The following is a 26,718-nucleotide window of genomic DNA, read 5'->3' as shown; positions in this document are numbered from 1 at the left end:
ATGTTGGAGTTGCCGGGGCGAAACGGACTTGAGCGGTGAGCCAAACCGAATTGCTGGTTGGGCTTGTGGCACGGAAGTGGGACCTTTGGCTGGACTGACAACCGGCGCCAGCGGCAGCCTATGTAGCCAGCATATACCTAGGGGAGACTGGGGCTGGTTGCAACTTTTTTGCATTTTGCTATCTGTTGCAAACACGTTTGAAGCTATACCTACAGTTATTTCTTTTGTTCTCACAAAGCATGATGTTTTCTTGATACATTTTTGTTACAATGAAAAAGAGATACAAGGTGAGATAGATTAGTTTAAACTAAGTTTGCCTTCGCGCCCTTACATTTATGATTTACACACAAAACGAATATTTTAGTACAATCATCCAAATGTTAGTGATGAATTTCTTATTGTTTTCGATTGCCGATTGTTTCGAAGATAACGGTTGCAAAGATTTCTGAATTGCAGTTTGCAGTCCAATATTTTTATATAAGTTATAGTAAATGATAAGATTTATTTTGAGATCACCTCAAGCAATTATCATCCTTTTTACTTTCCATCCACTAATGATTCGCCATGCTCCCAATAGACCGGTTTACATAGGGTTTGTTGCAAGCTTATATCTCCGTCCGTGATGTTGCAAAAGATGCCAATGGTGCTTAACAATTTACAAAATGATCCCCTCTAAATATTTGAAGACCACTGCATCGAAATTATCGCCAAATTAACGAGCTAGAGCCTCGTCAAATATGCTATGTAAACCGGGTTATTGAGCCAGCTTGATCTTTGTCTATGACGTCAAAATTTATGACGACAGAAATTTAGGATTCTTTGATTGGCCAGAATGACACGAATTCCTTTTGATGACGTCATACAGCAACGCATGAGACGCCATTGCCGTGAAGAAACGCCATCTTTGTCTCCGTCCGTTGGTGGTCGCTTTGGGTGATTTGTATCGACCCGCCAGCGATCATCTGTCATTTTAGCTGGCCTCAATATCAAGTGACTGGTGTATACATATTCGAATTCTCGTGCGTTTTGGATAATCTCTGCCTGGCCAGTTCTCCAGTAGAGGTTGTTAGAAGGCTGGCATCTTGCAGCGCCACGTGGCGCTATCGTCTACAGAGTTTCCGTGAAGACCCTTTCTGTCAATTTAACTAGGCCAACAAACAGTGATAATAGGCCCTGTCGCAAAAATGACAGACATGGCAAAGATGACCATATATGACAGTGCCGGTGAGTACCTGTGGGCAGTGTTGGTGTGCTGGGATGTCCGTTTTTTGGTGTGTCAGGATATTGGTTTCACAGATCGCATTTTTATTTTTTGAGTTTAAAGAACAGTTGTCCAGAGTGCTGTTCATGGGCACCTGCGGTGACTGCGGTAGCTGTGGTAGATCACAGGCTGAAAGTCCCGCCCACTTGTGTATACATCATCACAGTCGGGCGCACTAGGGTAATTCCGTTCCATATATAGAAACGTTTCTATATTTGGAAACGTTTCTATATTTGAAATGTTTTTTGTTCCATATATAGAAACGCTCGTTCCATAAATAGAAACGCCAACCTTCCTGATGATTTATTTTAAAGCAAGATGCGTTATATAACTTTCTAGATGGTGGAATGCCATCTAGTGGCAACAAGGAAGCACTCAGGTGAAAATGACATGTCAATTTCGCCAAAACTTAAAACATCTATTTAGCCCAAATTAGCCAATATTCTGCCAAAAATCAGCCCAAATCAGGTTCCAGTCGGGGAAACCATGGTAAAATCTGCTATTTTTAGCAGTCTGCTATTTTTAGCAGAAATCTGCTAAAAATGGGTACGCATGTGACGTCATCGTACCCAAATATAGCAGATTTGGGTACGGCCCCATACAAAAGCAGATCTGCACCCTAATTGAAGCAAATGCGCATCAAATGCCTGGCAGATTCATGATGAGAATAGTGCTGAGAGTGTTCTCTGCTATTTTTGTTCAGATCCGACTATTTTCAAATTCATTATTTAAAAATAGTCGGATCTGAACAAAAATATCAGAGGACATTCTCAGCACTATTCTAATCATGAATCTGCCAGGCATTTGATGCGCATTTGCTTCAATTAGGGTGCAGATCTGCTTTTGTCGGGGGCCGTACCCAAATCTGCTATATTTGGGTACGATGACGTCACATGCGTACCCATTTTTAGCAGATTTCTGCTAAAAATAGCAGACTGCTAAAAATAGCAGATTTTACCATAGTTCCCCCACTGGTTCTGGACGTCATGTTTGAAGGGAAACCTTAATGGAAGTTTTTCTCTTATTCGCAATTTCTTCTACATTTTACACAAACCGGAAATCAAATTGTCGTCATTACCATGGGCCACCATGGATTTCTTCGGGCCTCCTTGCGATTATAAACTCAAATGTTGGCTTGTCACTGGTGGTAACCGTTTTGTGCGAAATTTTGCCAGAGCTTGCGAAGATCGTCAAACAGGTGAGCGTGCACCTACCGTTTCCAAATATAGAAACGCAGCGTTTCCATATTTGGAACAAGCGTTTCTATATATGGAACATCGTTTCCAAATATAGAAACGTTTCTATATATGGAACGGAATTACCCTAGTGCGCCCGACTGATCACGTGTTCGTCTGCGGCGGCTGTCAATTTTGCGCCCAATTAACACGAATGCACAACTGCCGCGCCACTTTGCATGACAAATGGTTACTGTGGCCGCTGCGGTCGGATCGTTTCGACCGCAGGAGACGCAGCCGACCGCAGCCGTATGACGTCACACCACCCGCCCCATCCCCACTTTCTGTGACGTCATTACTCGGCTGACCGCCGAGCCGCAGCTACCGCAGGTGCCCGTGAACAGCACTCAGTATTCATTGTTTTGACTACTGCAATGGGTCAAACGCTGTTCACACATGACCGTCAGTCTGTCGGTGTCGGGCCCGTTACCGTCAACCTGACGGCCTGCAGCCCGTCAAACGAAAGTTGAGATTTGGTAGCTCCCATTGGCTGCCATATGTTGTGACAGAAATGGCGCATCATTTTCGAGATTGACGCAGATGGGGGAAGGGGATGGGGGGACGGTAAAGGCCGAGAGGTTAGAAATATTCTTTGAATTGCAGAAATAAAATACCACGCATTTACATTCTTATGTCAAATAATGCTGCAATTTTATTTAAATGAAAGACACATCGGTTTGCTGATTTAAATCGGGGATCGAATCTCAAGATATCGTGCCGTAATAAACACTTTCATCTCAACAAATGGATGGAAAATGGTATAAATGATCTCAAAAATGCACATAAGCTTCATGCTGCATGAGAAGGTTCCTTTTCCTCTTCCTCCAACACGCAGACAGTCAAACCGACGGGCCCGTCACCGTCAAAAGTTGACCATTGCTGAACTTTCCAAAGCGACGGCCGTCAGGTCCGGCGCCGGCGCAGTCAGCTGTTGCCGGCCGTCAAACGCTGCCGGTTCACACATGCCCGTCGACCTGACGGCCGTCACTCCGTCGGTTTCGGCCGTTTTGACGGTGTCGGGCCCGTCACCGGCAGACCTTACGGGCAGTGTGAACTGCGTTCGACAAAAGATCGTAAAGCAGAAGATCGTGGGAAGTCGATTGTATGCAAAAGATTGTAATCATAATGGATAAAGATTGTATGGCACAATGCTAGATTGGACAAATGATTGTATTCGCTAAAAATCGCTAAGGAACATGATTGTAGGCATATAAAAAAGTTGTATGGAAATAAAGATCATGCCATAAAATGGTGTAAAGGGACAGTTTTGAGGTGGTTTGTTTTATAACTCAAGAAGGGTTGGAGATAAAAGCATCAAATTATCAGCATTTTGTGTGGAATTTGGTACTTCACATGCCTGCTACATTAAAATTAAAAAATATACACCTGCATATAATTGTTAATCATATTCCTTCTCTGTCCCTCAGCACCCCAATGTGGGGTGTTAAGGGACACCTATATTATTTCAAGAAATGGTCATCAAAAGCCCACATTTTGGGTGTGAAAGGACACATGATTTATCTATTGAAATGTTTTGCATATTCTGTCACAAACAGGTTAGGTTCATTCACCACTAATGACCTTTTTAGCCAGTTACATGTAATGCAGTTTACGCTTCTGGAATATATGCTAATTATAAGGTAAACAGAATCAAAAAGTACCCTTTTGTCATCAACAAAAACCCACTTTGAAGCTAGCCACTTGTCACTATGTTACCATCTTTATTTTGGCCTTTTTATGATGACAGATCACATTTAGGTACCTACTACCTACATCAGTCTTCATTGACCCATCATTGTAAAACAGAGTGTTTTGTAGTTTTGAGGTGTTTTGTTAATTGTTATATAACTTGAGATGTGTTAGAGATAAAAGCATGAACTTGCCAGCATTTTATGTGGAACTTGCGTGTTTTCCATGCCTACGGAAAGAAAACTTAATGAAATTATATTAAGATGCTATTTTCTTTATTCCCTGTCCCTTAGCACCCCACTTCCACCTCTAGATATGCATGTATCTGGAAAAGAGGAAGAGCATGATGAATGAATGGGTGGATTTGTTTAAGTTTTTTTTCAGGAAACATTCAATACATGTGACAGTACACCAATGCATTCATTTGCCCTGTACACCTAAGTACTAGTTTCTGTGTTACACAGAAGTTTTGGAGAAGTTTTAGAGTTTTGGAGATGTTTCAATAACCCGGTTTACATAGGGTTTGTTGCAAGCTTATATCTCCGTCCGTGATGTTGCAAAAGATGCCAATGGTGCTTAACAATTTACAAAATGATCCCCTCTAAATATCTGAAGACCACTGCAACGAAATTATCGCCAAATTAACGAGCTAGAGCCTCGTCAAATATGCTATGTAAACCGGGTTAATGTTGTGAAAATTTAGCATGATTTTCAAAACCATTTTTGAGCCAAATCATTGCATGAAAAACCATGCCATTTTGTTCTACAGTCAAGAACAAAACAGTGTCAACTACCACACTCAAGTTTTTGTTTAGCCTTATCAAATTAGAAACTTAAAGGGACAGTATCATCGAAAAAAAAAATCCATGTATGGAGCTGATTTTTTTTTTACTAGCATTTCTTATTTTTCTGAATCAGAAAAACATAGTTTAAGGACCGAACTCGGTGAAAAATATTGCAACCACATTTCATTTTCATGATTCATTTTCATGAGCGAACCACCACTATACAAGCATGGCCGCCAGTTTGGAAGCATGCAACATTACTACAGAACTGGCGCAGATAATACATTATTGACGCTACGCTTACGCGGTCGTTCTTCTGATTGAGTTGTCCTTAGGGAGAGGTAGCCTTAGGTATTGCCTATAAAAATATAACGTGACAATTGGAGGGAGTGACAACTGGACGTGACAATTGACAATGGGAGAAAATATCACGTGACAATCACGTGATAAACGTCATACATTGGAGGGAGATTGTGATTCAAGCTGGAGGAATTCCTTTGTTGAGCCGCTAGAATCCGAAGGAAACAGCGGAAATTGCCTACGACTATTTAATGAATTTAACGGTGATGAATAAGTGCGAAAAACGTTTTGGCTTTATAAAATTTGATGAAATGACCAGGGTAAAAGTTTTATTACTGGCGGTCAATTCAAAACGGCGCAAACATTTAAACAGTGAAGATAGTGAAGCACGATTCAAAGTGTGGTACACCTTTCGTACTTTGAGCGGCGATAGCGGGATAACGGTGTGGAGCTTCGAGGATCGGTCTTCAGTTCCCGGACCAGAAAGGTGGGGCCTATGCAATGTCAAATTTCATCAAAATGGTGATACTGTCCCTTTAACATGACTTAAAGTTTTTCACACGCAACTGTCCGTCGTTAACACCCCGTTTAACGGTACGGCATAATTGGACAAAAGATCGTAAGCGCAAAAGATCGGCAGTGAAAATAAACATATGCCAAAAGATCGTAGACATGGGATAAAGATCGTACAGTGTAATGTTTGTATGGACGAAAGATCGTATGTGCAAAAGATCTTCAAGGTAAATGACCGTACCCCAAATGATCATATGAGATAAAGGTTGTACAGTCAAAATGTGGTATTCACATGGTGCAACCCAACTCCAGTGCATAAAAAGCTTATCAACTTCTGTGTTCGCGTCGTAAGTGGCCGTCGTAAGCTCAACCATACATTGATGTGTCAGAGCACAGATGGCTCAATGGCACCTAAAAGCAATACTTTGTATATGTGCCAAATGAATGTATGTGCAGCCGTTTTCAAGTATTTGAATGAAAATGAATGCTGCGTTGAAAAGCCGTATTATGAGTAACCCACTAAAAAGTAGCATGATATAATTGGTAACATGTGAAATGTGAGGGCCCTCTTTGGTTTAGGGGGCACACCCAGCCGTGAGGGCCACACCTATGCCTGTTACCCCCAATGTTTTTTTTTTAATCCACACCCATGCTCTAGCATCAAAGCCCATGGTAGTCACACTCATAATTGTGAATTTATTGATATAATTGTGGGCATGACAGGTTTCAAAGTTGGTGGATAACATGATGTCATAATATTCCTAATTAGTAATTCGTATTCTCAGATTTGTTTCTATATAAGGTGACCTAAGCATGGGTGTGGATTTTTATTTAATTAGGGGTGCTGGAGCACCCCCTCCAATGCTTCCTTGAGCAATAAGACTTGAGCACCCCAACAGGGGCACCCCAAAGGCCACAGCAGCACACGCACGTGGCGTTTTTTCGGAAGATATTTTGCGACTAACGCTCTTTATCCTACAATCATTTACCTACAATGTTATTCTATAGGATTATTTACTTTACGAACTTTGCGTTACGATCAGGGATGCGGAGCCGTGGAAATTTCAGACGGCTCCGGCTCCGGAGAAAAAAATAGGCTCCGGCTCCGAGTGAAATGGTCCGGCTCGGGCGGCTCAGGCTCCGGCCGCGGCTCCAGTACTCAGTACATCCTCTATACAATTCATTACGGGTGGAAGCAAAAAGACGAAGGGATTGGTTCACGTTGCTTCTGTATTTGCATACCAAGGCTATTTTGAGAACCACATGTTTTGCTGCCTTGTACTGACAAACCGAAGCATGTCAATAACTTTTTCCTTTTCAAAAAAAAGGAGCCGGAGTCGCCGCCTTTTTTGACGGCTCCGGCTCTTGGCTATATTGTTTCACGGCTCCGGCTCCGGGCAAAATATGCGGGCTCCGGCGGCTCCGGCTCCATCTCCGGCTCCAGCCCCGCACCCCTGGTTACGATGTTTTGTCGTACGGTATTTTACAACATACGATCTTTATCCTACGATCATTTACCCACGAGCCTTTTCTTACGATCTTTAGCTTACGATCTTTGGTCGCACGATATTTTGCGACGTACCGTAAACGGTTGTGACTTTGCCATGTTTTCAACTTTAGACGCTTGTATTCTTTACACTTCTTAACTTGTTGGGATGACTCTATGTTCAAAACACGGATGAAGATTAGCTCTTTTGGTTTTACTATTATCGTATTTATATCTTGCCTAAAAATATAAATTTTTTAAGAAAATGAGTCGTGGCAAAGTTAAACTGAAAAAGGGGTGACTTTGCCACTATGTCAAAACATGGTTGTTTAACGCTTGCAAATAATTTTTATGCATTTTTTTCCCATTGTATGGGGGAGGGCAACCATCTTTAATTGTTTAATAGGAAAAAATGAAGCAATTCAAAGTTTTTTGCTCTTAAATGATGTACATAAAAGGAGAGATACATTACTTTTATAATACATTATATTTGTTGAAAATTATTGACATTGATAATAAATAGAAACTGAAAAATAGTTCAGAATAGATAAATAAGCAAAAATATGATTGTATCGGTACTCTAGGACCGTGCCACATTCCTGCAGTGGCATTGAGAGGAACAGAAAGAAGACGTTCTTGCGGCAACTTATCGGCACCCTTATTATCAGCGTTTTGATCTATACAATGATACCAATTTCTTCAGCTAGTCTTACTGGCAAACTCAGGAGTTGTAGATGATCATGACTGTGCTGAAAAGTTGGGCCCAGCTTCATCCATTTTTTGAGTTTGGTAATTTTTGCCTTTCTATATTCCCACTGTGCATTCCTGTGCTAATTTTAAACGTATGAACTCTCACTTTTTAAAAAACCAATTTGGAGGTCAAAATGATGCTACATTAAAAATTATTTTGAATTGCATCGGATAAGCATTCAATTTTTGCATAAATAACATGGTGGCAAAGTCATCCCATGTGGCCTGCTATTCACTTAGAAAAATCGCCACCAAAAATTTCCGCTAAATGAAGTGACAAATGCCAGTTTTGTTGGATATGCTAACTTAACAGCCTTGTCATGATCAACCATACCAAGCTTCAGCATCGCAGGTGGTCTAAGACATGGTTAGATAATAAAAAGTTTGGAACTCTTCAAATTTGACCATTTCAATGACTCCAATAAAGTGGAGCCCAGTTAGGTATTTAGTGGTAACTTAGCTAACAGTGTTAGTTATATTGGGAGGCCCATCAATTACCTTTCATTTGTGCAAAAAACATTACTACATTCCTCATAAAATATCATGGGAGCTCCTTCTAAAGCATTTTTATTATGACCCTCACTGACCTGACCTCTGTGACCTGACCTGGTATCAGTGACCTCAAATAGCAAAATATGTGTTTGGTGAACCATGCCCCATCGATGATTTTCAATGGCATGCAAACGTAAATAAGTAAGTAATTAAAGACGTATTAAAAATCTCTGTTATGGGCGCAAAATGACCTCGCAGTCGGCGCACCCCTAACCCCCAACAAACAAACAAACAATTTCAATGGCATGCATTTTACTCGATTTTACAACACATTTCTTGAAATGAAATGCTCGCCATTGTCAAATGTTTTCAAGAACCGGCTGGACAAGCACTGGACGAACTATGCCCTCCTTGCTCCACAATAGAGAAGACTGTTGATGCTACCCACGCTCTCTACGACGGATCCACCGGGCTATCCTAGTGCCTTCAATGATCCCCAAATGTCAGGAGGTATCAGGTATGACTGTAAACCTGTAAACGGTTAAAGCTCGACCTTTGACCTGACCTGTCATGTCATGTCATGTCATGTCATGTCCCATCGCCATGTCCCACCAGGCCTGGCCGAGCTGGCACACCGCGAGTACCAGGCCGGCGACTACGAGAACGCCGAGCGCCACTGCATGCAGCTGTGGCGCCAGGAGCCGCACAACACGGGCGTGCTGCTGCTCCTATCGTCCATCCACTTCCAGTGCCGGCGGCTGGAGAAGTGAGTACCGGGGGCTTTCCACAGTTTCCAGTGGTCATCGCTGTCACGTTCGCAACCCGATTTCGGGAAACTCCAGGTCACTTTAGTCATTAGCAAACATTTTATTTTGGATAGTCTTACTTTTATTGTTCCAATGGTTACGCCACCATAGGCCCTCTACAGATTTTGCCTTGTTTATTTACGTGAATCTTGAGTCTGACTTTCGACAACTCCACCACCGTGCCTCTGACCGTCTTCGCGTCCCGTCCCGCCCGGCCGCAGATCCGCGCACTTCAGCGCCATGGCCATCAAACACAACCCGATCCTGGCCGAGGCCTACAGCAACCTAGGCAACGTGTACAAGGAGCGCGGCCAGCTGCAGGAGGCGCTCGACAACTACCGGCACGCCGTGCGCCTGAAGCCAGACTTCATCGACGGCTACATCAACTTAGCGGCGGCGCTGGTGGCTGCCGGCGACCTGGAGGGCGCCGTGCAGGCCTACGTGTCGGCGCTGCAGTATAACCCGGTCAGTCAGGCGACGGAAGCCCTGTCGGACGGATCGCCGGAAACCTCGGGAACGGAGGGGACCGAGGTGGGACCGTGGCCGCGTCAGGAGAGACTTGGGACGGCGGGGAGGCTGGTCCCGTACTCCGCGGTCGTTACGGGAAGGCTGGTCCCGTACTCCGCGGTCGTTCCGGGGAGGCTGGTCCTGACTCGGCGGTCGTTATGGGAGGCTGGTCCTGACTCGGCGGTCGTTATGGGAGGCTGGTCCTGACTCGGCGGTCGTTATGGGAGGCTGGTCCTGACTCGGCGGTCGTTATGGGGAGGCTGGTCCTGACTCGGCCGTTACGGTGGGCAGAGTGAAGGGATGGCCTGAGTGGTAAGTGGGACGCAGTGGGGTGAGTATGACTCACTAAATGGTAAGTACTCTGCAGCGACGGTGGGATCGTAAAAGCTGCGGCTGAACGTAAAAATGGTGGTTGGTGTGGTGATGGTGGAACATGTATGCAGTGTTTATAATTCGTTTTCCGTGTGCTTCTGGTTCCTTGCATAAGAACAGAGCGATGTCACCATAGATCGTAATATGCACGTATTTGTCGCTGTACTCGCGGCGGCTGGCGTATTCGTGTTTGACGGCGGTATCCTTCGGCAGGACCTTTACTGCGTCCGCAGTGATCTCGGCAATCTTCTGAAGGCTCTAGGCAGGCTAGACGAGGCCAAGGTATGTCACTCAATTCGTGTCGTTTGCTCTCAGCAAAGATCCCACCCCGGCCCCGCTGACCCCGTTCCTTGCCCGGCGCGGCGCCCGCGGCCGCCCTGCGATCAGAGTATGTTTGCCTCAGCGTGGCTCAAGGCACGAGGTCGCTCTCCGGGCGGGTCGACCGGCACGGCCGCGCGCGCTCCGCGCTGCTCACTGCGCCGCCCATGTGCCGCCGCGGTGCCCCGCCGCCCGCCAGACTACAGCCGTCTCACTGCTGAGCGGCCCACTCAAACCCGCCGCCCGGGCGGACAGTTTTTGATTCATATGTGGACGTAATGATTAGCTAGCGGACGGGCTGGCGGGCTCCGCGCCGGCACATCGGCCTACTTACTGCGCTCTGCGATTGACAGGGTTCCAGTCAGCCGGAGATTCGCCCGCCGCCGCCGACAGCTCGGCCTTTTGGCGCCGAGCTGTCCATTTTGAGATGATTGATTGGTTTGACGCGCGCGATTGCCGGAGGCCCAGAAGATCGAGGTAGTATCCGCGCGCAGTTTCTCCGTCCTCGCCGACATCCGACGGCCGCTCGCCGCGTTTTGCGCCGCCGTTCAGTCGCGGCTGTTTTGTGTCGGTGGACGCGCCCCGGGAGCGACCGAGCCAGGCCGGCCGCCGGCCGGTACGAGCCCGTCAGGGTCACGGACGTCGCTCGGGTGATCCTGCCCCGCCCCAGCACCTCTCCTAGTCCCTCCCCGGCCCCCCACCTCAGCCCCGCACCCGGTGGGATCTTTGCCCGTGTGCCTGTGTACAAGGTGTGTGGGGCGTGGCGGCGACGCCCGAACCGCCGGCCGTAGTGTTCCACTGTTGTGCCGACGCCCCTGTGCGCCACCATTGTGCGTGCTTCCTGTTCACCAGGCAGAAGGGAGCGCGAGAGAACATACGAAAACATAGTACCGGTTGCTTGATGCCGGTCGCTCGGCTATCGGCCGTTAACAATGAGCTGGACGTATGTACGACGCTCAGTAGTAAGACTTTATCTGCTCTTCTTTGCACGCAAGTCTCGGTGATGTGGATTCTCTGCTAACGTAATGCGATGTAACGTAAATCAACGTAACGTAACGTAGCCAGATGTGATGCACGGGAGCGCCGTTTACAAACTGTTGGACTGTGCTGGACGGATAGCCAGCAGGGGGAGGGAGGGGGCGCCGGTCTGGCCGCGCGCCGGGGTGGACGTGTACCGCCGGTCCTTTGGAGCCGCGCGCCTATGTGCTCGTGCCCTGATGGAGAGAGTTCGGACGCCACTAACCGGTCCATCCTTCTATCTCTGCACGACTAGATGTGTGGAGTTCGAGTCGGTGCGGCGGCCTTCGCCAGTCATCGGTTATCCTGCTGGTAGGTCGGGCCGGCGACGGAGGCGACCCGGTTAGTATACACGGATAAGTATACAACTGTATTGAATACTCAATGCACTGTATGTACTGGTATGCGTGCCGTGTGACTGAGAGAGCGCCCGAGTGCGTGACTGCTGACTCGTGTGCGTGCGGTGTGCGAGGGCCGGCGGCCGCTGGCGGCCCGCCCGGCCCCCGGGCCGGTGACGGGCCGTCCGGCGCCGGCCGCCAGTGCCACACACCTGTCTGCTTTCGCAGAGGATCGTCTCCGCCCGCTGAGCTGCGCACGCCGCGCCCCGCGGCGGCGGCGCCGCGGCCGGCGCGCCTCACGCGCGGCACCCGTCCGCGGCCGCCGCGGCGCCGCCGCACCACGCTCTGCGATTTGCGCCGCGCGCGCCCGCGCTCCGCTCCCCGCGCCTCGCGCCCGCGCTCTGCGCCCCCTGCCACCGCGCCCGTGCGCGGACACCCTCTGACGACCGCCGCTTCACCAGGGCTGCTACCTGAAGGCTATTGAGACCAGGCCCGACTTCGCCGTGGCCTGGAGCAACCTGGGCTGCGTGTTCAACGCGCAGGGCGAGATATGGCTGGCGATCCACCACTTCGAGAAGGCGGTGGCGCTCGACCCCAACTTCCTGGACGCCTACATCAACCTGGGGAACGTGCTGAAGGAGGCGCGCATCTTCGATCGGGCGGCGGCCGCCTACCTGCGCGCTCTCAACCTGTCGCCCAACCACGCGGTGGTGCACGGAAACCTGGCCTGCGTCTACTACGAGCAGGGGTGAGAGCGGCTGCGCGTGCTCGTTGGAGAGATGTTCGTGCGGCGGACGATTTAATTTAGTGCTAGACACCATTTATGGTACACTCGGGGGCAGATTGATCTTCCACCACTCCCTACCCATCGGGCGATCCCATGGCTCAGCACTGGCTGCTTCCAGTGTTGCCCGCCCTTAGCACTGCTCAGCACTGCCTGCCAGTGCCAGTGCTGCCAGTGCTGAGCCATGGGAGGCCGATGGGTAGGGAGTGGTGGAACATCAATCTGCCCCCGAGTGTACTACGGGCTAACTCATATTTTGTTTTATGTTTGTGGCATGGCGTTTGTTTTTGTTTGAACAACAATTTTTAGCTTCACCTACCATTTTGATTCTAGATAGTTAGGGTAGGTAAGTTAATTAATCATTTTTGACCGACGTTAGTGTAACTAGCCCAGCAAGAGAGATCTCTTAGCATGTTTGTCTTAGCAAGCAACACGCTGATACCAGAATCACTACAGCAACTGTACTTCTCCTTCCTCCATCGTCTCACAACCAAACCCCCTGTTTGTCCGGCAGTCTGATCGACCACGCCATCGACACGTACCGACATGCCATCGAGCTGCAGCCCAACTTCCCCGACGCCTACTGCAACCTGGCCAACGCCCTGAAGGAGAAGGGCCTGGTGACGGAGTCGGAGGAGTGCTACAACACGGCTCTGCGGCTGATGCCCACCCACGCCGACAGCCTGAACAACCTGGCCAACATTAAACGTGAACAGGGATTCACGGAGGAGGCCATCAGGCTCTACTGCAAGGTATGAGGGATTGAGGGGAGGCGGGGGGGGGGGGGGGGAGTTATTGGCCGGAGTGGAATCTAGGGGCAGGGGCATGCATGTGTGCGACACTGCTGTTTTTTTTTTTTGCATGAGTGAGATATTGAGCCAGTTCCGTGCCTTATACTATTGCGGGCTTATATTCTGCGTATTTTGCCGAATGCCATGTGATGGACTAATGCTATTGTGCAGCCTTTGACTGATTGCATTCAGGATGTGTGGAAAATGTTTCATATACACGGCGATATGGTTGACAGACAGGATGCATGTTTTTATCTAGCCGCATATGTGCCATAGCGGATTTTCATTGAACGGCTCCGCCTTACGTTTTAGCCGTACGTCTCCCCTCCTGGAAAGTCTCGTGCCTCTGTTCCATTGTTACGTCCTGACGTCTATTGTTACCTTTGGACAGGCTCTGGAGGTGTTCCCGGAGTTCGCAGCGGCACACTCCAACCTGGCCTCGGTACTCCAGCAGCAAGGCAAACTCAACGAGGCACTGATGCACTACAAGGTACGGACGCGCGCTTACATAATTTCATCTTACTGTGAGCCTCGAATCTCTCGTTTTCGCCATGGTCACGGGCCATTCTAGCATAATGCCCAAAATCTTTCAATAGTCATCCTGGTCAGGCGGAGCTTTAGTCTCCATAAATCCAGTTCGACGTCCTGCCCGAAACCGTGATGTGATCGTGCATGCACCTTTCAATAGAAGCTGATACGCCTTGTCTCTGACATCACTACGGTCACTCTCCGCCCAATCATTCACCCCGCCACCACCAGCGCCGCAGCCAGCAGCATTGCTTCCCTGCGCTGACCGAACCGTGCCCGCCGCCCCCAGGAGGCCATCCGGATCCAGCCTACGTTCGCAGACGCCTACAGCAACATGGGCAACACGCTGAAGGAGATGCAGGACATTCAGGCGGCGCTGCAGTGCTACACGCGCGCCATCCAGATCAACCCGGCGTTCGCAGACGCTCACAGCAACCTGGCCTCCATTCACAAGGTGAGAGACGGGCGAGGGCGCGTGGCGGCTGAGGGACTGGCCGAGGCGACGGTTGGGATGCTGATCTGGCGCTCTTCTGCTCCGCAACAGCCGGGCGTAATAAATGTAATACACTGGCAAGGTCATTATCCTTTCCGTGATTTGATAAAGAGGCCAGTCCGGTGTCATTTGATTAATTGCCCTGTTATGTAAGTGTGGTGTGACGTAAGTGCGGCGGGAATGAGCCGCTAATTAATGACAGGTGACTTGCTGGGTGGGCAGGAGCGGGGTGTGGGTGCCCGCGGCACGGCTCTGTTAGTTCCTCGTCACCGTGTGATCTGACTGTGTCTAACACCGCTCTACTCGGCTCGTACAGGACTCTGGGAATATCCCGGAGGCTATCCAGTCGTACCGGACGGCCCTGCGGCTGAAGCCAGACTTCCCGGACGCCTACTGCAATCTGGCGCACTGCCAGCAGATCGTCTGCGACTGGACCGACTACGATGCGCGCATGAAGAAACTCATCTCGATCGTGGCCGATCAGCTGGAGCGCAACCGCCTGCCGTCGGTCCACCCGCACCACAGCATGCTCTACCCGCTGTCCCATGAGTTTAGGAAGGCCATCGCCAACCGGCACGCCAACCTGTGCCTGGAGAAGATCGCTGTGCTACACAAGTCGCCCTACAAGTACCCCACGGAGGTGAGAGAGCTGCGAGAGTCGAGTCGTCGTGTTTGTAACCAAAGGTATTGGTATTTTGCTGGTTTCTTTAACCATTTGTTGAATATTTTTTTATGTTATAGCTTGGTTAAGTCGTAGTTTTTATGTAAGTTTGTTTGGTGTTTCATATCTTCCCTTTTTGGCAGGTATTTGGTTGGTCTTGATTTCCAAATTATCTTGGATCGACCACTGAAATTGACCACTATAATTGACCACTTATTGAACGCGGGTCAGGCGAAAGACGCTGATTTGAAATACAACGGCTGCTATCAATTCATCACAGCACCACATTTCATTTGAAATTAATGCTACGATATTCTGCCCACTGTCAGTCTGGCAGACGCTGCTATGTGCCAGGCGGTTAATGTAGTGGACATCGCTCAGATGCGCATTTCCAGCCCGTTCCGCCGTGCTGCGGTGTCTGCCGGTGTCTGTATCGATCTATCCCTCCCCACTGACCGCCGGCCTCCGCTGCCCCCTCAGCTGGCGCCTGACGGCCGTCTGCGCATCGGCTACGTGTCGTCTGACTTCTGCAACCACCCGACGTCGCACCTGATGCAGAGCATCCCCGGCTTCCACCGTGCCGATAAGGTGGAGGTGTTCTGCTACAGTCTCAGTCCCGACGACGGCACCAACTTCCGACAGAAGATCGCCAGGGAGGCCGAACACTTTGTCGACCTCAGCCAGGTGCGGTGTGGCTGGCGGTCACAGGATGGAGATGGGAGGGAGATTTTTTGGGCATCGTAAAAGGGTCCGGGGCGTGTGTTGTAATCTGTAGATCCGTCTCAGAGTTGGAGCCTTAGTCTTTCGGTCTGGAGCCCAGCTTGCAATCGCTACCCTAACTGCACACTGCATTACATAATACATAGCCAAGGGAACATCAAGCTTAATAACTGTAATGCACACGAACGTGCGTGTTGGTTACATAATTAGACCAACTTCATTTGAAACTCAGATAGTGGTCGAGAATTAGTCAAGTATATGTGTGCTAGCTCTGAGTAGCAAACAGTCAGGATAGTATTGTTTTATATCTTACTTTACTAATTTTCCCAGAATGCTCGGTAGCCGCGCTGCCGCGTTCAAAAGCAAAACTTTATTGGTAACTGTGTTCCACCCGACCTTGACTCTCGCCCCCCCCCCCCCCTGTCACATTTCAGATCCCGTGCAACGGCAAGGCGGCCGACCGCATCAACGCCGACGGAATCCACGTCCTGCTGAACATGAACGGCTACACGAAGGGCGCGCGTAACGAGATATTCGCGCTGCGGCCGGCTCCAATCCAGGTGATGTGGCTGGGCTACCCGGGCACCAGCGGCGCCTCCTACATGGACTACATCGTCACGGACGCCGTGACGTCGCCGCTCCAGCTGGCTCACCAGTACAGCGAGAAGCTGGCCTACATGCCGGACACGTTCTTCATCGGCGACCACATGCAGATGTTCCCGCACCTCAAGGAGCGGGTCGTCATTGACGGCCAGAACAAGGTGGGTGGGAGCAGCCCCCGTTCACGAGCTCCAGAATCCCTTTACCGTGACGTCACCACGGCGGTAGAATCCCCCTTCACCCATGAATAGGCATGCATGCAAGTTTCTTCACTTTTCGAGCGAGCTGGAGAGAAAAAAAAACAAGGATTATGTGTCATCAAAAGTTGTACCAATGTAACAATGAGCTCGCCTCATTACGATAAATGGGGCTGAAACTAAAAAGAAAATAGGACTATGTCGAGCCAAAATCAGCAATTCAAATGACCCCTTCATTTGAACGTGAAGGATTTCATCTGATGACGTCACCACGGCGCCTTTATTTCCCTAGTGAACCAACCTGAGTAGTAAAGGGATCTTGCGTGGGAGTGTGTGTGTGTGTGGGGGGGGGGAGGCAGGGGCCCTGTTTCACCGGTGATAGCAGCACGCTACTATCAAATTGCGCGAGCTGACGTAATGTGATGAGGTCACACTAATGACGTTTCGCGTAATCCGTGAGCTGCGTTTGGAACAGAGTTGCTGTCTTGTTGTATGCGTTTGATAACATTTGTTTGTTCGCACGGCCGTAAAGATGTTAGCAGCAATATTTGATGACATCACACAGATTGACGGCGTCATGGTTTGTTGATGTTTCCATGGAAACCCAATTTGACACGCTGCTGCTATCACCGGTGAAACAGGGCCAGGGTATGTCTGACTGGTGTTGATGGGGTGGTTGCGAAATTGGGTGTAGGTGGGCGGGGATAGATGGCTGTTTGCACTTGTTATGTGTTGAGAATTGACATATCTGCCAAGGTAGGACTGTCAAATCGACATGCCCTTTCATAATTGAATCCATAGACCCTAATTTATGGCTGTTGCCTACAAGTATGTTACGGTAACTGGCCAGTAGGATGATACCCTGCCCTAATTATTTGTATAGCACGATTATAATTGGACTAGGATCCTGCCGTATACCGTTGTTGCGTGGGTCGACCATCGGCCGCTGTTAAAAAGTCCGGCAACCCTCCCCACCGTGAACCGTCCCTGACCTCCGTACCGCCCCACCCGTGTCCACAGCTGGCGTCCAGTGTGGCCGACAACGTGGCCATCATCAACGCCACCGACCTCTCCCCGGTGCTGGAGAACACGCAGACCAAGACGCACAAGGAGCGCGTCAATACGAGCGGCCAGGACGGCGACGCGGCCACCACCGAGGTGAAGCTGACGGTGGCGCAGCTGCCGTCCACCACCGGCATCGAGACCATGATCCAGAGCGGGCAGGTGAGAGTGGGAGGAACGGGGACTTGGTAGATGGGTAGGTGGAGGGGGCTGGTCGGATATGTTGAATGGGAGGAGAGAAACAGGTTGTGGATCAAAAGAGGACGAGTCAGTGTTTGATTGGTGTAGTTATGGTTGAATCCATGGATGAAAATAGCATAAAGCCTTTCTGAGGCTGCCATATGACTTTTCAACCCGAATAATGCATCTGGAACTCCTCACCACTTATGCGACCCTCTCAATTATGCGTTGATATAGTTGAAAGAGGTAGCCATTTGGAAAGGGCTCCAGATTATCCGTATGCCCTCAAAACACAGACGTCATCGTCGTGTCATCGGACGTAACCGTGCTGACACCCGACCCTGTTGTGCCGCGTTTTGCAGCTGCAAACCCAGGTGACATGACCGTGCTGACACCGACCCTGTTGTGCCGCGTTACAGCTGCAAACCCAGTTGACATGACCGTGCTGACACCCGACCCTGTTGTGCCGCGTTTTGCAGCTGCAAACCCAGGTGACATGACCGTGCTGACACCCGACCCTGTTGTGCCGCGTTTTGCAGCTGCAAACCCAGGTGACATGACCGTGCTGACACCCGACCCTGTTGTGCCGCGTTTTGCAGCTGCAAACCCAGGTGAATGGGCTGACCATCCAGAACGGCCTGGCCACGCCGCAGACTGAGCCCAAGGCCGCCTCCGGCGAGGAGGTGCCCAAGTCGATCCTGGTCACCACGCGCCAGCAGTACGGCCTCCCGGAGAAGGCCATCGTGTACTGCAACTTCAACCAGCTCTACAAGATCGACCCGAGCACGCTGAAAATGTGGATCGCGGTGAGTGGTCGCGACAGGACTCTTGTAGGGTTTTTGGCTGCCCGTGTGCTTACTAGGCGCTCAGATGGTTGTGTGTTTTTGATGTGCCCTTGGTTTTGTTGAAGTTGCTCGTTATGAAAATGGTGCTTTCTTTCGTCATGCCGGCTATCACAGTCATAATATGCCCAGCTGATAGTTTGTGTCCCCGTGCAACTCTAACCCGTCTCTCCATCTGAGCAGATTCTGAAGGCGGTGCCCAACTCTGTGATGTGGCTGCTGCGTTTCCCGGCCGTGGGCGAGGCGAACCTCTCCGCCACCGCCCAGGCGCACGGCTTGCCCGCCAACCGACTCGTCTTCAGTAACGTGGCCGTCAAGGAGGAGCACGTACGCCGCGGCCAGCTGGCCGACGTGTGTCTAGACACGCCGCTCTGCAACGGACACACCACCGGCATGGACGTGCTCTGGGCGGGAACGCCCATGGTGACGCTAGTCGGTTAGTGCGGGGATGGAGGGGAGGGGGGGGGGGACTTGCGTTTTACACGGAGTTGACACTAGCAAGCTCAACGGGTCGTAGTTGACGCATCCATCAGCGTCGAAACGCTTGAAATTTCCCCCTGTTATTACGCTGGTACGCTTACGTAATCTTTACTGGCTGCAGCAACTGATCAACTTTATATCGTTAAATCTTCGTCCGCATTAAGGTCAACCAAGCTGTCAAACAGATTCTGTCAGTGGGAGATGGGAGACCAGCTGCTAATGTGTGTTTCCCCGTGCGTTTTGCGTCTAATTCCCGATCGTCGCTGACTGTCGTTCCCGACTCTCGTACAGGCGAGACCCTGGCGTCTCGCGTGGCGGCCTCCCAGCTCACGGCTCTCGGCTGTCCAGAGCTGATTGCCACCACACGCAGCCAGTACGAGCAGATCGCCATCAAGCTGGGAACCGATCCCGACTAGTGAGTACCGTGAGCCGTGGGGTACTGAGCTGGTCCGCCAGCGGTCGAGCAGAGTAGCTTGAGAGTGATATGAGAGTGTGATGATGTTCGGGTTGATTTGGTGGAATAGTTCGCTGAAATTACAGAGAAAATGACTTAGCTTTGTAGCTGATAAATAAGGCTTGGTTTTGTCGGATGTGGCCTCCCAAGCATTTGAGATTCCCTGTAAATGAAAAGACTGTATGCTTATATAGTTTTCTTAAAATCAATATCGTCATTTTTCAATGTAAACTAGCAACTGTGTCAGTATGACGGAAATGCCTACCTCTTCTCCCGGCGATGGCTGTTTGTCTGACCGTCTATTTGTGTGCGTTTGCAGCCTGAAGTCGGTGCGCTCCAAGGTGTGGGAGGCGCGCGTCACGCGACCCCTGTTCAGCTGCAGTCGGTACGCGGTGAACCTGGAGCGTCTGCTGCTCCGTCTCTGGGAGCGCTACCAGCGCGGTGAGAAGCCCGACCACCTCACCGACTGGTAGGCGGGGACACTAGTGACGTGAACAGGACTGGGGAGACGCTAGGACGCAGCTGGCGATGTGTGTTGGATAGCGGAGTGGTGCGCCGCTCCGCCGCTGTGACAAGCACACCGGGTAACATGGACCTGAGAACGTGACGCGTGACGAGAGCGTGACGGATCGCCCGAGCGGGCGAACGCCGACGGGCGGCACTGTATATATTAGGCTCTGACTGACCCCGTCTGTGGCGCGCTCGCTGGGGACTCGCCCCGGGGCGGTGCGACTTTGTGTGGTGCACGCACCGCGCTGTGTATCGTGAGTGCTCACCGCTTACCTGAGTGGCACCGAAGTGCACCGTTTGGGCTTTGAGGGGCGTGAGACGAGGCTCGCCTGACGAGCCGGTGTGTGTCCTGCGGGTGTGCGCTCCGCACTCGCCGGCGACTGGGCGTGTGTGTTGGGTGGAAAGTAAACCGCTCCCGTGGGCACTCTTGCGAGTTCCTGCTGGATGGAACGGATGGCGAGCGCCGTCCGCTGGGCATATTTCACATAAGTAGCGTAGCTTCAGTGACGCGGGCGGGGCGCCGCGACCCCCGGGTCGCACCTGCTGTCGATGTCTGTAGACTCGGTGTGCGCCGTTCCGGACGCGGTGCGCCGGCCGGCGGAGCGCGGACTCCGTGTGTCGTGACGCTTAGCCGGGCGCGGCGCCGGGCTCCCGTACCGCCGCTTTCTGTATGATATATTCGTGAATTGTGTGCGCGATTGTGGGTATGTGTGAGGCTCATGCCGGGCTGGCGAGTGTTGTAGGAGGCTGGTTTGTCGAGTGCTTGCCGTAGCGTAGGACTGTTCGACATTCATGTGATACTTCCCTCCTGTAGCAGAATATATTCTGGTGAGCATTGATAAATTGACGTTTGTTGCTGGCGGGATGGTATGTGCGATGGCGAGACTGAGGAGAGGTTGATGAATATCAATCGTTAGACGCCTCCCGGAATGGCCGCTTGGAACGCATTGCACCTCGCGGTGAAAAAAAATCCCCTAGAGACACGGGACTTGGCAACCCTATTCATTGCGTGCTAATCATGATGAGGAGGGGCTATCTTCAATTTCTTTCAATTACTGAATTTCTGTGGTAAGCGGAAGCATATTGGCCATCGTCGTTCAGTAGCTGGGAAACGGTGGACTGCTGGATCTTCAATCGAGACGCATCGTGCTCTCGCATGACTGGCTCATTCGGCTCATTACGACAGAGGTGTGATACCGTGAAAAGCCCGAGACAGAATTCCAGAAAATTAAACTGCGCCAAGCAACTGTCTGTGTTGTCAAGGGTGTTGTGTGCAAGGCCCTATATACTGTTGTGTGTTGTGTCGGTGGCTGCGTTGGATCCAAGGCCCTATGTTGGATCTGCGTTGGCTGCGATTTGCCGTAAGTTCGTAACATGCAAGCCGCCAATTATCTAGAATTGCCGTCTCCAATTTATGAAAAGGTTGCATCCGTTCGCACATATTTTGAGTAGAGTTATTGTTACGATCAAGGAAGATACTGTATTGAATTAACGACCAGCCGACCACCATGCAAGACGAGTTGGAGCGTGCCCAGTTTGAGGAAGTGTATGTGTGGGTGGACGACATTCCTCTATCGCGTCCTCGGCGTAACATCCACAGGGATTTCTCTGATGGCTGTATGTTCGCAGAGGTGGTACAGTACTTCGTACCTCGCCTGATCGAGCTTCACAACTACATCCCGGCCAACAGCGTGAAGCAGAAGCGCCAGAACTGGGACCTGCTCTGGAGGAAGGTGCTGCCGAAGTTCGGCATCAGACCGAGTGATGTCAACACGGACTGGCTGGTCCAGGCCAAGCCCGGTGCCATTGAGAAGCTCCTCTACCTGCTGAAAACGAAACTCGAAGAGTCTGACGGCCGAGAGCTCAACGACTCCTGCTCTGTGAACCAGTCGGCGACTCCTCCGACGTCAGAGCGACTAGAGTTGTCTCAGACGGACGTCTCTCCAAGAGAAAATCCAGCGGACGGCGCGACGCCCGACCAGCCGGACTCTCCCGGCCTGCCGCCGACAGCGCCTCTAGCGGCGGAGACGGACAGCTCTCGCCGGCCGGCCGTCGCGCCCGTCGCTACCTCCGCCCCCGTCCCCGTCTCACAGATTCCCGTGAAGCGGATCGGGGTAGCCCGCGGCGGACCAACACCAGGCTCCCCTGCCGAGCTGGCCAGGCGAGGGAGGAGCAGACTCACGCCAAAATCCTCTCCGACTACGGCACCAGCAATCGGCACGCACGCCCAAACGGCTGAGAGGAACCGACTTCGGCAGCTGGTCATTGAACAGACTGAGCAGATTGCCGTGCTAAAGGCCCGTTGCTGTAAGCTGGAGCAGCTGCTGCAGCTGCGGGACGATCAGCTGCGACAGCTGGGCGGCGGTGAGCCCGAGTGACCCGTCTCGAGGTCAAGAACGGTCAACGGACAGTGGAGGCTGGTGAGAGTCCGATGCGCCCGGTCGATGAACTACTGCAACTGCAACGGTGATTGTCATGCTGTGTTGAAAAGCGATGTGTGTGGATAATGAAAAATATTTCATCATTCAATAACAAACTTGAGGCGTATTCCTGACTTCATTTTTCTTTGCTGTCAGATTTAATAACGGCATTTTATCGCGTTGCTATACTACAGATCGGGTCCCCAAGTCCTGTCCGCTGTGTTTGTCATATCTACGTGCCGATTTGAATTACTCCCATCGATCGCTTCACATGAATCCCGGACTTCGCAGCCCGCAGACAGCCGCAGTTAAGCAGTCGAGGGTGTCACACTTGATTGCTTAAAACTTCCGTGACGACCGAACACTCGACAGAATCATCGTTAGAAGTGAAAGAATCGGAATTCGGAACCCTTCGACATGGCGATCTAATTGGCTCCCTCGACGCTCGCCTAAATTTTGATCGGACTGGCATTACATCTTCAAGAATATTTGGGAGTTATTAGCCGTTTTCACGACGGGCTATCCGGCGAATGCACCTGATTTGACCAAATCTGCACCTAATTTCTTTTACAGCAAATATCTTCATTTTATGAATTTCAGTGTTTTAATCGATGATGCTCTCTGATCATATGACAAAGCAGGCATATAAGCAATTAGTGCAACCCTAGCTGATAGCTGCTAAGAGACACACTGAACCTGATTTGACCAGATCTGCACCTAATCTGTACCAGATGTGCACCAAATGTGTACCAGATGGCCGTCGTGAAAATTACTATTGACTTGAATTTAGGTATTAGTAATTTATTAGTTTGGCTAGAGCTCTCTTCCGTTATGAGTCATAGTTCATCCCTTACGTATTCATTGGACTCCTCACACAACGTTCCACGTAAGCGTCGGCAGTTCATCGTAATCGACTTGTCACTACAGACACTACCAAATCGGCATCACCGTATAAACGCCTTGACCAGCCCTCGCTCCTCAGCCGGCCTCGTGGCGCCACCTGGCGGATCCCTCCTCGAGGCGTTCCGAACCGCGGCGCCGGCCGCAGTCGAGGAGACTCCGCCCCCGCCGCCGGCAGCCGCGCGGGCCGCTCGCTCGCTCGCTCGTCCGTCCTGGGCCGGTCCCTTGAACGGCCAGCCAGTCGCGTTGGAGAGTGCGTGTGCGTTTGGAGAGGCCAAGACCGGTCCTGGAGGAGAGAGAGGGACTCAGGAAGACGACGGTGGACGCTCGGATGTGATCGGAGAGGGTGTCCATGGTCATTGATCGGGAATAGCCAGACGAGGAAGACGCCAGTGAGAGTGGAATAGGAGTGGTAGAGATCATTGGACATCAGGACTGGTGTATTTGGATGGACTGAGTGTTTGGGTGGACTGGCGAACGGAAGAGGAGCTACAGAACAAGAAGTGACGAGCCGAGTGAGGTAAGGCACGATCTTCATCCCAACATTACGGACTCTGATATTACGGTGTCACTGGCAGGTCCTGCCCGTAACTTGAGCTCGTAGCGTAGTACGTGCTCGTAACACATTATCGTTATCTAGTTTTTTTTTTTCAATTGAAGCCCCGCTGATGACCTCTGAAGTCCTGGCGTCCTAGAATCACAAATCGCATGCACGTCATATCAATATGAAGATTTGGTCATTTGTTTTCTTTTAGACGTCTCTTACAGGCATCCAATGCAAGGTGATATTTAGTTACATCTGTGTTTATTTCTTCTATCACCCGACTGCGCGACCCTGATCTCATCCCTATCTCCTGTAAATCGGCCGTCTTCATGACTCACACATGATCCCTCTCGGTCTGATATCTCGAGAATCGCGGCTCGGTGTTCGGTGCGAGATCAAGTTACCATAGCCTTCGGAGTTCGGAGTCTGTCGCTGCCCCCCCCCCTGCTCCCCTCCATCTCCCCACCGGTTCCCGGCATAATGCCACTCCTTGTGCCGAGTCTCTGGAATTTCGGCTAACGGGGCAGCTAAAAAGGCACAGACGAAAACGTGTTTGACAAGAGGATTTTTGCAGTCGGGGTCAGTCGTCGCGAATGGCATAGCTGCTGTGGTATTTCCGATTGTTGTTGCAATGCGGTGATATCGTTTAATTGTGTCCGAGGAAAGTTCGACTCTTCGATGAAATGAAAGGAGCTGGCACTGGTATTGGTTTTGGGCATTACGCGATTTAATCTGGAAGTCAATGCTAGTGGCGTTGAACACTTGGCTTCCGTTCAGGTTGTGACCTACAAATGACATACAGTCAACAAATGAGCCTTTAGTTACTGCCTAAAGTAATAATCCCTTATCCCTCGCGGGCCCGGGGGGGGGCGTTTTTCGCCCCCCCTGGCGAATATTTGCGATAACTCCCGAACGCTTAGGGATAGGAAGGCGAAACTTTCAGTACCTTTTCTCCCATCAATTTGACATCTTCTGAAGTAAAAAATTTGGACCTAGCCCCCTTGATGACGTCACAAGGTCCATTTTTCTAGACCCCTGCACGGTAAACTTCGGCGTCACAGACGCAAACTTCAAATAGCTGCTAAAAATAGAGTTTTAGAGATAAAGACAAATTACGAGCACGGCTGTGTAGCGTTTGACCTAGAGAAAAATAGAAAAATAGTTTTGGTGACCTGAGGTCAGAGGTCAGGTCAACGACCCCGAAATGTGGTTTTAGTTTTTCGCAAATAACTTCGACAAAAATGGTCCTAGAGCTACGGCAGTGGTACCATCGCATTCGCCTTGTCAAGCCGCGTCGAATGATATATATTTTGTTCGGAAAAGGTCAAGTTTCATGTTGACCTCATGTGACCTCGAATGACCTCTGGTTGACCTTGACACATGAAAGGTCGTTTATGATGGATTTGTACCCGCTGATCACGAATCTGGCATCTATTTTCCTCTAAGCCTTCATTTAGAGCTTCCGGATGGTAAAATTGTCTTATTTATTATTACTAACTTAATAAGTGAAATAGCCTCTAGCAGGGATACTCTTCTGTGACCTTGACCTTTGAGCAGCTTTGTATCGTAAGATGAACCACAAATAGGGAACTGATAAGCCTCAAAACATTTCAAAACATCTTGGAAGTTAGCACGCAAGATGTGCGAAAAAGTGCCAAGTTTGAGGTCAATTTTGAGCGTGACCTTGACCTTGACCTTTGATTTAGAGCACATTTTCAGAATCCTCAGATTCTCTTCTTTCGTTTGACACCCAATTTTGCCGGTTTGATGCAGCCTGCCGTCCTCTAGAAGGCTTACTTTGAGATCACTACACATGTGCCGGTTTTGGCCTTTGACCTTGACCTCTGACCTTGAAAATTGACCTGAGGTCAAAAATTTTAGGTGCATTAGAATCGTCTCGTAAGGACCTTTCGTTTGGTATCGCTTTTGTTTCCGTAGCTCTCTTATTTACGGAGTTAGACAGGGGGGGCGAAAAACGCCCCCCCGGGCTGCGGTGGTTGGGATTACCCCCCGGGCCCGGCCGGGTTATCTGAAAACGTCAAAAGTTTTAATAATTAGTTAACGTTTATTTTAATTGCAATGCACATACAGCATAGCAAATATCCTTTTAATTATTGCTTCTACGTTGAAGTGTTTTGTCCAACTACGCGTAAATAACTAAATAAGTAAAAATAAGTTCCAAAAATTACTCAGCTAATTATCCCTGAATATTCGTAAGATGAATCTACCTATTTATATTGTGCTATGTGTATTGTACCTTTATCGACGGCTTTAAACGCCAATATAACAGCATCGGTTAATTTTCTACCGATACACCCATCTCGGCCCTTGCGTCTTTCGCCCGAATCTTAACCCTCGCCCCGTTGGGGGCCATTTTGCCCCCCCCCCCTGTGGTTTTTCTTGAATAGCAAGAAAACGGCGGCGCGCAGCGCCGCCAAATTTTCAGTACCTTCCCGGGCATCAATTTGACACCTTCACACCAAATTTCAAGTCTTAGGTCACCTTAGGTCAGGAGTTATTGAGGTCAAACACTGAGGTCATGTTCGAGCAAAAATGAGCAAAAAACATGCAATCTTGAAACGCTCACCAAATCTACAGGTTTCAAGCAATTTCAAAGTTCTCTATATGGTCTAGTAGACAAAAAGTGGCGCTACAAAACTGCTATTCGGATTTTCAAAATTTT

At 50.2% G+C, this 26,718-nt stretch overlaps 3 protein-coding genes across 5 annotated transcripts in view; all 3 read left to right on the top strand.

Moving 5' to 3' along the window:
- The first annotated feature begins 805 nt into the window (after positions 1–805).
- On the top strand, positions 806–21,014 carry LOC122367574 (UDP-N-acetylglucosamine--peptide N-acetylglucosaminyltransferase 110 kDa subunit-like). 2 transcript variants are annotated; one of them, XM_043340805.1, is made up of 16 exons: positions 806–1,224; positions 9,127–9,277; positions 9,539–9,782; positions 10,410–10,478; positions 12,331–12,617; positions 13,168–13,405; positions 13,836–13,934; positions 14,262–14,426; positions 14,782–15,105; positions 15,607–15,810; positions 16,281–16,607; positions 17,664–17,867; positions 18,485–18,691; positions 18,911–19,163; positions 19,499–19,622; positions 19,981–21,014. In XM_043340805.1, exons 1-16 carry the CDS (start codon positions 1,185–1,187, stop codon positions 20,132–20,134), a joined length of 3,090 nt encoding a protein of 1,029 aa, XP_043196740.1. In that variant the 5' UTR covers positions 806–1,184; the 3' UTR covers positions 20,135–21,014. The 2 variants fall into 2 exon arrangements, with proteins under 2 accessions (XP_043196740.1, XP_043196741.1); XM_043340806.1 differs by lacking the exons at positions 806–1,224; positions 9,127–9,277; positions 9,539–9,782; positions 10,410–10,478 and adding an exon at positions 11,783–11,873.
- A 415-nt stretch (positions 21,015–21,429) lies between these two features.
- On the top strand, positions 21,430–22,718 carry LOC122367578 (sperm flagellar protein 1-like). The gene has a single exon (XM_043340811.1). It carries the CDS (start codon positions 21,680–21,682, stop codon positions 22,547–22,549), a length of 870 nt encoding a protein of 289 aa, XP_043196746.1. The 5' UTR covers positions 21,430–21,679; the 3' UTR covers positions 22,550–22,718.
- Positions 22,719–23,615: 897 nt separating this feature from the next.
- Positions 23,616–26,718, top strand: part of LOC122367575 — a 47,720-nt gene continuing 44,617 nt past the window's right edge. For both annotated transcript variants that reach the window (XR_006254077.1, XM_043340808.1), the window contains exon 1: positions 23,616–24,011. The gene's annotated coding sequence lies outside the window, so the exon portion shown is untranslated. The remainder of the gene's footprint in view (positions 24,012–26,718) is intronic.

This window comes from Amphibalanus amphitrite, unplaced genomic scaffold (assembly GCF_019059575.1).
Source record: "Amphibalanus amphitrite isolate SeventyFive unplaced genomic scaffold, NRLGWU_Aamphi_draft 000878F_arrow, whole genome shotgun sequence".
NCBI lineage: Eukaryota > Metazoa > Arthropoda > Thecostraca > Balanomorpha > Balanidae > Amphibalanus > Amphibalanus amphitrite.
The sequence above is the reverse complement of the archived record's forward strand: the minus strand, read 5'-3'. Positions and strand labels throughout refer to the sequence as shown.

Excerpts from the sequence above, each read along its gene's own strand:
- LOC122367578 (XM_043340811.1), top strand. The coding sequence starts at position 21,680 with ATGCAAGACGAGTTGGAGCGTGCCCAGTTTGAGGAAGTGTATGTGTGG.
- LOC122367574 (XM_043340805.1), top strand. The coding sequence starts at position 1,185 with ATGACAGACATGGCAAAGATGACCATATATGACAGTGCCG. Across the intron at positions 13,406-13,835 it reads CCATCAGGCTCTACTGCAAG|GCTCTGGAGGTGTTCCCGGA; the intron begins GTATGAGGGATT and ends ACCTTTGGACAG. Across the intron at positions 18,692-18,910 it reads CGCTGAAAATGTGGATCGCG|ATTCTGAAGGCGGTGCCCAA; the intron begins GTGAGTGGTCGC and ends CCATCTGAGCAG.